At 33.6% G+C, this 10,874-nt stretch overlaps 1 protein-coding gene across 1 annotated transcript; it reads right to left on the reverse strand.

Moving 5' to 3' along the window:
• Window positions 1–937: 937 nt before the first annotated feature.
• On the reverse strand, window positions 938–3,522 carry LOC110866925 (protein FAR1-RELATED SEQUENCE 5-like). Its single transcript, XM_022116070.1, has 5 exons — window positions 2,816–3,522; window positions 2,518–2,713; window positions 2,039–2,361; window positions 1,798–1,876; window positions 938–1,699 (listed from the first exon to the last, which is right to left on the reverse strand). Exons 1-5 carry the CDS (start codon window positions 3,520–3,522, stop codon window positions 938–940), a joined length of 2,067 nt encoding a protein of 688 aa, XP_021971762.1.
• Window positions 3,523–10,874: the final 7,352 nt, after the last annotated feature.

The following is a 10,874-nucleotide window of genomic DNA, read 5'->3' on the forward strand; positions in this document are numbered from 1 at the left end:
GTTGAGCCGGTACGATTGGAGATGCCATGGCGTACAAAACATAATGTAATCGATTGTGGCGTTTTCCTGATGCGCCATATGGAAACGTACAAGGGCGTGGCTGGAAAAGGTTGGGAATGCGGATTCTCAAACGAGTGCACTGATGCGGGTAAGATTACATACAAGCAACGCAAAGAAATTGATGATCTCAAGCATAAGTACAAAACGAAGATGCTCCTAAGTGACGCAAATGAGTATAGAAGTTTTGTTGAATCGGAAGTTGCTAAATATAAAAAGTTGTCGGCCAATGAAAAAAAGAGGCTAGAAGCAGCAGCCTTCGACGCGATCAATGAAAGATTGGACAACTAACTTCGTTGGTGGTGGTTTCTTGAAGTAATATGGGATGTGTTACAAAAACAGTTTTAACATTTTGTTGGTGTTGTTATATTTTGGAACTTTATATATTAGAATATGTTCAGTTATCTTTTTTTTTAGTTTCCTGTCAATAAAAATGTCAACTAGAACAGTTTGAACCTCTTTAACAATGTGAATTTGTGTCAATAATGTTACTTTGTTTGGATCTAGACAAGACATACAGTTTGTATTAATTTATGACCTCTTAAAACACAGCAGATAAACATTATGAAAATAATGTGATCTGGAAACCAGCCTATCTTTTTCATCAAGTCTCTAAAATGTAAACCAAGTTAAAACACATTTTAATAGATTTAAAAGTTAAACTGTATACCAAAACCACGAACAATGCAAGCATCAGATAAAACACGGAGGCTATTTAAAAATCAAAGTTAACACTAAAACACAAAGTAACAAGAACACAAATGTCCAACCCAACAAGTTTTAAAATCAACAAACAAGAATCCAAAACAAACACACGAGAAAATTAAAACAGAAAAATGAAAAGTTCAGCAAAAGACTTAAATTTTTGATAAAAAAGGTCCTACTCTGCCATGTCTTCATCATCCATATCTGCATCGTTTCCAGATGTATAAAACACATCATCAGCATTGTTTGATCCAGGACCATCACCTTCAACTACTGTAGCAGCGTCATCTTCGCCAATTATAGCATCATTACCTTCAGCATTCTGCGAAGCGCCTGCCTCAGGCACAGCCACGGTGTATTTCCAACACGTTACTCTGTTATGACCATATTTTTTACATAATGAACATTGATGACGTTTACTTCCAGACTGACTTTTGGCTCGCTCCTTTTGAGATTTGAGGCGTTTATGAGAACCACAACCCTTGAACTTGGTACCAACTGGAACACGGATAGTGGTCGTGCTCTCTGGAGCAACTCCCAGCAGTTCAGCAAATCGATTATGTCGTGTCTTGGGAGGTGCATTTATCTGAGCTTCATCAACGACTGACGTAAACTGCTTGATATGATCACAAAAATTACACAAATGATCAAATTTTGAAATCAACTTGTTCACAACATACTCAGTTGCGTGACTAATCTCACGAACACAACGGTTAACCTCCTCACTACGATCTGGATCACCACCATCCGTAAGAATGGACCCGGGGGAACTATTTGGAACAGCTTCACGCATCCATCGCCTCAATATATATTGTTTCGGAAACTCCCTTACATCAAGAATCCGTAACACACAAAAAATGTGACTGCACAACAATCCAAACTGCTCAAACCTGTTGCAGTTACACTTAACAGTAACATCCTCCTCGCGTATCATAACCTGTAACATTGAATATCCATAAAACACAGTGCATAAATATGATGGATACTTAAAAAAAAGGCAGAATAATGTATAAATAACATAAAACACAATATCACCTCAAAGAACGCAGAACATGGCTGATCGAGATCCTTTATAAAAAACTTAATGAAATCACCGACATGATCTAATCTGACACTAGTACAACGATGAATAGCATGTTGAATCTCAAGTTGAACATCAAAAAATATAGTTCTGGTATATATCTGAACTGCTTGCTTCTCGATAACAAAATCACTCCACGGCGCAGGGTTGGTGTATCGAGTGTCATGATTGTTTTTTCGATGCTCGTTTCTTTACGCTTCGATAGCTGTGTCGAAGTGGCTAAGAAATTCAACCAACGTGCACTTTAGATTGCTAATCTTGCCAAAAAAGTGATTATCACTTTCGGATCTAGATGACGTCTGCATAAGTCCAGACATTTCTTCTTTGCGATAGTAAGCTGGAATCCATGATTCACGGAGCCCATATATATACGTCAGCCATTCATGGTCGGTTAAACCAAAATCATTTAAGATAGCTGCCCATTCAGTCTCAAACGCTTCGGGCAATAGAGAATCAGTCCAAACAACTACAGACAATCTTTTCCTGAAATCTGTGTTTGAACATAGGGCAGCTCCGATCTAAAGCAACATTTTAGCGTGTATGTTAAAAACAAAAATTAAAACACAGTAAAAATACACATGTAAAAAAAACATTGTCATAAAAAAACAGACCTTTGTAGTGAGTTTATCCATGATGTGTCACATACATAACCGATGCCTCGACTCAGGCCAAACATCCGCTATAGCCCTTTTCATCACAGGGTCTTGGTCAGTAACGATTACGGGAGGCGCGTACCCATATGCGTTCCTGATCGCCTTAAGTAACCAGCTATACGTCTCTGTCGTTTCAGAACCAAGAATTGCAGCACCAAGTGTGACGTTCCTATTGAGATTATCAATTCCAGTAAAAGGGACAAACATCATGTTATACCTACAGACAAACAATCAGCGAATGACAAAAGATCATAATGTATTTATAACACAGTAGGGTGTAAAACACAATGAATATATAAAAAATTAATCTCGTCGTTACTTGTTCCGCTTGTAGGTAGCATCAAATGATACAATGTCTCCAAACATATAATCATTCCTCTCCATATCCTCGTCAGCCCAAAAAATGCACTTCAGCACACCTTCGTCAGTAGTTTCATATTCGCAAGAAAAGTTCAGTAAAAACTCCTTTTTCCTCATTAGTCGCTTGACAAACATTTCAGCATCAAACTCTCCGATGAAGAGATTTAATTCTTTCTTGAAATTTATGAAATCAACTTTGGTCGCATCGACTTTGTCGAACCCACCATACACTTCCTTCATAATGTTAAATGCACGAACAGGACCAATGTTAAGATTGGACATCTTATTTATCATCTCTTCGTGCGCACAATTAAGACCTATGTTTTCCTTGAGAAGATGTAAATCTTCTTCGTGCACAAAATCATGGTTGTGCGCCTCTGTGAAATGATACAGCTCGTACTTTTTGGCATCGTTCAGCTTTATTCTGACCGCCGCTTGGCATCCGGTCCTTTTGGATGGTACCCTACGTACCCACCTATTAGAAGGCTGTTCGGTTAAAGTGTCGACCGGTCGAAACTCTTTGTGACCCTTTTTTGAACAAAAAAAATACTTATTTATAACAATACCACGATTTTCATGTTGTGTGCCCTTCCTAACAGTCCAACCTCCAGCTTCTGCATAAGCTTTGTAAAAGTTATACGCAGCATCAACCGTGTCAAATAACATGCCCTTTGCTGGAGTCAACAAAGAGGGTGAATCTGGAATATATCTCTTTGTTCACGAGTTAGGAGAAACTTGTTCAACGCCACGTAATTGGTAATTGGGTGCATCTACAAAACATAACAAAAAATGCATACACGCCATTAACATAAACTAAAAGGGTTTACCAAACAAAAAAAAAACCTATACAGATTTGAATCTTAAAACACATTTGAGGTAACAAGACAGAAAACCAAAAACTATTTTTAAACACGTGAATAAAACACAAATACAAAACTGATTTCGAAACACTAAACCACACTGACCTTACATAAATGGGGTTTTATATAAATAACACCATAACACAAACTACCGTACCAAACCTATAAGATTTTTAAACACTTAACAAACAACTGATTTAATGAGCATAAAACACATTTGTAAAATACAATGTAATGAAAACAAAAAAAAAACAACATAAAAAAATTTTAAGATGAAAAAAATAAAACAAGCCATAGTAAAAAACATACTGATCATGCTACCAACTAATGAACTTATAAAATACACCAAAACACAAATTCTAACCTGAATGCTAAGAAACTAATAGCTAGTCAACCATTGGAAAAAAAACAACATAATGCAAGTTAAAACACACCATTCAACGACAAAAAAAAAAATATGTATATTACAAACCATCATACACATTTTGTAAACTATAAAAACACTGGCTTCATCCTCAATAACACAATTAACAAACTGCATGAACAAACTGCATGAACAAACTCAATAACTGTTAAAACACATTACGAAGAAACAGTCTGATGGTTTTTCAGAAAAAGTTTAATAAACAAAACATAAAACTACAAATATGGAAGTTAAAACACAACATACAATATCTAAAAAAAAGGTGATCTTCAGATTACAAACCATCAGTCACCTTATGGAATCAATAAACACAAAGACCTCAACCTCTCTGACTGTTAAAACACATCACCAAGAACAAGCTGATGGTTTTGCAGATAAATGTTAATAAAATACACACAAGACTACAATAGTAAATAAAAAAATAACTGTAATTACCATCTCCACAATCAACAAGTGTGTTTGAAGCCATGATTTTTCTCTTTGAAAAAATTATTGAATACGAATGATGCTGGTGAAGAAGAAAAGGATCGAAATAATTCTATATACATATGTGTTTCGTGATATTTGGAAGAGATTTGGATTCCAAAACAACAATAATTCCGAAAATCAAGGACAAAATCGGTTACATTAGATATCATGCAATGTTAGTTAATGAAGATAAGTTCCAAATATAAAATTAAAATGTAAAATTACATGATTGCCCTTCTAGTTAAAATCCCTCAATGATACATGTCCAATTCTTATTGCTTCCTAGACTTTCTAGGAAAAATAGATTTTCCACCCAACTCCTACTCTTGAACATAATCCTACTAATATGCCTGACTTTTTGACTAGTAGCAACAATGGTTTGAACCCATTTATTGTCTCTTCTATTGCTAGAAATTACAGTTTTACTTAGGTTTAATTCATTCTTTGTGGATGTATGTTAGGCTCTTATAAATTGATTTATAATATTTTTTTGTAATAATTGTGTATAGATGCTTTATAAGGTGATAGAACCTCATAATCCCATTACTAGTGGTTGGAGGTAGGGTGGGTGCTGATGGTAGTGAGAAGGGTGGTGGGAGGTGGAGGGAGGCAGATTAAAATATGTTATATACAATACGGACTGATAGTAAAAGAGAAATATAGTCATTTCAGTGTGAAAAACAAACATCGTTAGCTCCAGGGACTCAAAGTGTGACGTTATTTTAAACCACTAGGACGCGGGTTTCCATAGTTTTCATTGGGGGACTCAAGTTGATGTCGCCCCTAAACCTAAGGGATGCAAATTGCACTTTACTCTTCTGTTTATAACTAGACAATAAAATCACTTATACCCTTCCAACCAAAAAAAAAAACATATATGCATACATGTAACCCTTTAACTCCTTTATACGTTTCTGAAATAGTGGTTTTCTATTTGATTCGTCTTGTCTATGTGTGTGGTGTATTTAGGTGGTGTTTGTTTTTCTAAAAAAGATCTGCGCAAGCTCTTCTGTCTGCGTCGGGCAGACCACACGCAAACATTGTCATCTGCAGACTATTTGTTTTTCTGAAGACGTTTCATTAAAAAACGTGTGTGCGAGCTCTTCTTGGTGCAGACTTGGTCCAACCATTTTAAGATATTTTAAGATCTGCAGAGGGTTAAACACCACCACCCACCACCGCTGTCCACCACCACTACCACCCACCACTGTCCATCACCACCACCACCGTCCACATCCACCACCCACCACCATTGTCCACTGTCCAGCACCACCACCCACCACCACCATCCGTACACCACCATTAGTTTATTTTAGAAGTCTACATACGTTATAAAAGAAACAATCTTCTTCTTGCATACTGCAGAGGTTTGATCCACCTCTTCTTCTACAGATGTCAACAGATGTGATCCACATATTACAGACATTTTACCTCTTAATTAAAACAAACCAACACCTTAGTGATGAATACATGTAGTCATCGATGTAGACACTATAATTCATAATGATTTAACAAAGAACGTATACACCATACATGTATATCAACTACTGAATAAAATTGATTATCATTTAAGGGGAAGGTATATTTGAGAAGAAATTTAATGTGAGAAGAAAAAGAAGAAAGGATATATTAGTAAAATAATATTTCATTTATAACTCATATCATTAATTTTTTTATCTCTTTAATTAATTAGTCAACCAATCATTAATTATCCTACATATAATCTAGAAAACCTACACATATCAAAATTTCCCTACATATACCCTACACTTTATAGAATTTTATCCTACACAATCGAAATTTATCCTACACACCTTGAAATATATCCTACACAACTCGTAATTTATCATACACAACTAGTAATTTATTTTATACTTTAAATTAAGTTGTTTTTTTAATTTGGAAAAAAGTATATATTTTGAAAAGGAGTTATGAATTTAATTTAGTTAGTTATTAAAGGGAAATAATATAAATTAATGATTTATTTAAGTTTACCAATATACCCTTATATATTAAAATTAAATGCAAATATTAAATGAATTAAATTAAGCATTCTTATTGGTTGAAACTTCTTTTTTTTCTTCTTACAAAAAAAAATCTTCTCATTTGAACTCTTCACTATCATTTAAACACACATGTGTATACATGTTGGTTCAAATGATAACCGCTTGTAAAGTATAATTTATAATTCAACAACCAATATGTTAATCGATAAATAAATTGCTCCTATATATTTATTTGTTCATAATAAGTATTTTTGAGATGATAATTTTTTATACGTTCATGTATAATACATGTGTTTCTTGAAATGGGTGATTAAATCATGTGGTTTAAACAACTTTTTTTAATTTTGCTAAATAATTGAATCAAAATGGAATGATTTGATCTTTAACAAATAACAAGTTACAAATAGAACAATAATTGAATCAATAACACCGCCCTCTTGGCTCGGCTCGGCAAGATCGAATCCTCACAGCTGGATGTGTCGTGCCTACTTTCCTCTCTCCTAACACACACACATCTATACATACATATATATATATAAAGGGGTTCATCCCCACCCTCTAGGTCCATCCCCTCCAAACCGAGCCTACGTGGCGCTGATGTGACGACCCATCCCCTTAGGGATGAGGCTTCCCATACCCTCTAGCCTAATGTTCCTTCAAAAGTGATGAATACTTTATGCAATTATAAATAGAACTTTTCGGCTAACCTAAGAGCTCTCCATTGATTAGATCATTAGAAAACTAAGCCAAACAGAATATGATTCAATATCGTATTGCGAATGGTATTTGAAGTCGTCATCTATTACATTTATATATAAGGCCAATATCATAAGAAAAATTATAATCTCTATTTTTTTTTTCACAAAAAAGTTGCTCAATAAATTTTTATATAATCACTTCACGTTGTCAATTTTTTATAGCAAATTATTTTTTAGAAAAAAACAAAGAGTGCCCATTGCAAAAAGGTCAAGAAAATAGAATTTAGAAGCGAGTCAGAATCAGTGGCGGATCTTGCCCGTTGAACGTGCCAGGGCCGAAAGATACGGGCACTAAAAAAAGCCCGGGCAAGCCCGGGCCAAACATAGTATATATAAAAAATTTCGATCAGCGGAAAATTAACACTACGCCCGAAAAACTTGCCCGGGCCGTGATCCTGCCACGGCTCTATTAAGAACCGCCCCTGCTCAGAATGATCACACGAAAATAAAAGAAATAAAAGTTTAGGTAAAAAAATACTATTTAAAGTTAAGAGCACGTATCATGTCTAAGAGAGGATTCTTGTACGAAGGATAGGCGACAATCAAAGTTATTGATCTCTCAAAATCAATGGCTCAAAACTAGGTGGTGACATTTTCGTAGATATGATGTTCAAACAATTGAAGAAACAAATAGAGAAAGGGTAATCTGATCATTTCTCACTTGAACTCCGTCTCCCCTTGATTTTCAAACGGCTATAACTTTTTTCATACGTTAATATTTAAAAAAAAAATACATTGTAGTAATGAGCATTTCATTCTCTTTAATTCGAGCAGTCTATTACTATAGTTTTCTTAAAAAATACATTATTTTGAATACTCATTACGTGATTTTGAATACTCAACACATGACTACGTGATTTGAATACCCATTACGTGATTTCATTATAGTATGTGAAAAGGGATTACGTAATTACGTGACTACGTGATTTTGATTACCCATTTCGTGATTATGTGATTTCACTATAGTATTTTATGTGAAGCCGCACCGAGTGTTTACGTCATTACGTAAAAGAAAAACATATAATACATAATTTTTTATATGAAATTCAGAGATAATCACGTATTAAGGATAAATTATATGCAAAACATTAGCCAAATCAACCTATAATAACCACATAATGTCATATATTAGATATTCAATCACGTAATAAAGCATAAACAATCAAATTCTTATTATTTTAATGTGGAATCACATTATAAGCATAATTGTAATAACATTAGTTATAACAAATCATATTAAATGTGTAATCACATAATGGTTTATGTTGAATGTGTAATCATGTAATGTGTATTTGAAATCACATAGTCATGTGTTGGGTATTCATTAATTGTAGTCTTCCTTTCTAATAGCTAACTAAATTAAATTTGTAATTTATTTTCAAAAAAAAAATATATTTCTTCTCAAAGAAGAAAAAAATTAATTTAAAGTGTAGGATAAATTATGAGGTGTGTAGGATGAATAATGAGTTGTGTAGGATAAAATTCAGTATGTGTAAGATAAATTTCAGTATGTGTAAGATAAATTTTGATTGTGTCTAGGCAAAAATTTTATTGTGGAGGATGATAGTCTTTATGACTAATTAATTAGTCAAAAATAATAATAAATGAGATGAGAGAAAAACTATTTAATGTTTTACAATTGTACCATTTGTTTTTTTTCTTCTCAATTTAATTTTCTTCTTAAATGAACTTCCTCTTATAATATTATTGTTGTTTATTTTATTAGCCTTATATGTTTTTGTCAAAAAAAAAACGTATTTTGTTAATAAACAAATACCTCAAAATATATGATTTGACCTTTATGAATTAAGCTAAAATAGACTCCATACAAGGTATAATGTACATTTTAGGGCATTCTCTACCACATAAAGCATTAAGAACTTTTACAAATATGGAAAAGTTATAATATTATTTTATAAAATAAACAAAAATGTAAGAACCATATACAATGATACTGTTAGAACCTTCTAAAATAGATTATTCTCATTAGACCATTTACTATAAGTAGAAAAAAATAAATAGAAGTTTATCATATAAAAAAGGTGGAGTATAAAGCATTTCCACCATAATCATAAATATTAAATTTTGCAAGAAAAACAAAAAAGAATTAGAGATAGGGAAAAGGAGTTTTGGTGGCGAGAGGTCATGTCATCAAAAGCAAAAGAGTTCATTGACTTCCATCTTCCTAAACAAAGTTTTATTTGTCACACATTTTGGCTTTGGAATTATTTTCACCATCTTGTAAATAATATATAGATATCACCTCTCTTAATCTGAACGCACCAGCCGATCATATCAGGAAGCAGCTGCATAACCTGTCCGATTTAGTCGATTTAACCATCTTTATCAATTTGATATACCTTAGTTTTAGGTGGTTTTTTTTCCTGAAAGTCGTTTCAATTGAATTTTGACATAACTTAATAAAAAGATGTTTGTTAAGCACCTTTAAGGTTTTGCGTGTACTCAGTAATATCTTTAAACCATTCTATGTGAAAAAGGTGAAAAACGATTGCATTTTTCTGACGAAAAACCATTCATAAAAAGATATGTAAACTCTAATTTGTGTCCCTATGATTTGACGGTGAGAGCAACTTACGTCGCTCAAACCTTTTTTGTTGTCTGAGTCCTCGTGGTTTTAAAAAGTAACACTTTGCATCCCTCCCACTAACAGACGTTGGATTTCATTTAAAAATTGGTGAAAAGGCGAAACTGTCCTTTTATTATTGTGATATACGTCCCCGTGCGCTTTCATATTATTCCAAACCTTTTGTTAAACATATTATCTCAAAAATCCATGCATGAATCGGCCATTTGAAACCATATCCATTTTAACCAACATAGAATTCCAAAGGATCCCACATGAACCGGCCTTGCACCATTGGATGAAACCATACCCCGTTTAAACCAACATAGCATTCCATGGGACCCGGCATGAATCAGCCATTAATTCCAACCCATACCCAACCAATGTACCCAACATGAATCGGCTACAATCAACAAAACTTGTAAAGCTTCAAACTACCATATACCCATGAAACCAACATTAGAACAAAACCATTTAACCAGACTAACCAAACCATATATAACCTTATACTCAAACCAACCAAACCATATATAACCTTATACCTCTAACAAACCAAACCATATAAAACCTTATACCTCAAATAAACCAAAGCCATTGTCACGACAAACCAAACCATTTGACCCAACCAACCAAACCATATATAACCGTATTCGTCAAACAAACCAAACCATTTGCAAATTAACATGATAATCAAAACCATTTACAAATTAATCTAGATCATTAGCATAATTAGGCGTTAAAACGATTGTCATCAGATGTTAATTTTAACATAATTATATATCAAATAATATACAAACATTTATCCCTAGTTTATCCTAGCTACTGAATCATGTCTTCCCTTCCTCGTTCAAAGCGGAATTCGAAGTTCATGTTGTTCAAGAACTTTAAAGCCACCTTAAAGTGCAATACGAGGTGGGT

The sequence above is a fragment of the Helianthus annuus genome, chromosome 7, assembly GCF_002127325.2.
Source record: "Helianthus annuus cultivar XRQ/B chromosome 7, HanXRQr2.0-SUNRISE, whole genome shotgun sequence".
Lineage (NCBI taxonomy): Eukaryota > Viridiplantae > Streptophyta > Magnoliopsida > Asterales > Asteraceae > Helianthus > Helianthus annuus.

What these genes read in the sequence shown, in the direction of transcription:
- LOC110866925 (XM_022116070.1), bottom strand. Translation starts at nt 3,522, where the DNA reads ATGTTATTTGACACGGTTGATGCTGCGTATAACTTTTACAAAGCTTAT. An exon ending in GCTACCTACAAGCGGAACAA is followed by an intron (nt 2,714 to 2,815) that starts GTAACGACGAGA and finishes GTTTGTCTGTAG; the next exon opens with GTATAACATGATGTTTGTCC. An exon ending in TGAAAAGGGCTATAGCGGAT is followed by an intron (nt 2,362 to 2,517) that starts GTTTGGCCTGAG and finishes ATGTTGCTTTAG; the next exon opens with ATCGGAGCTGCCCTATGTTC.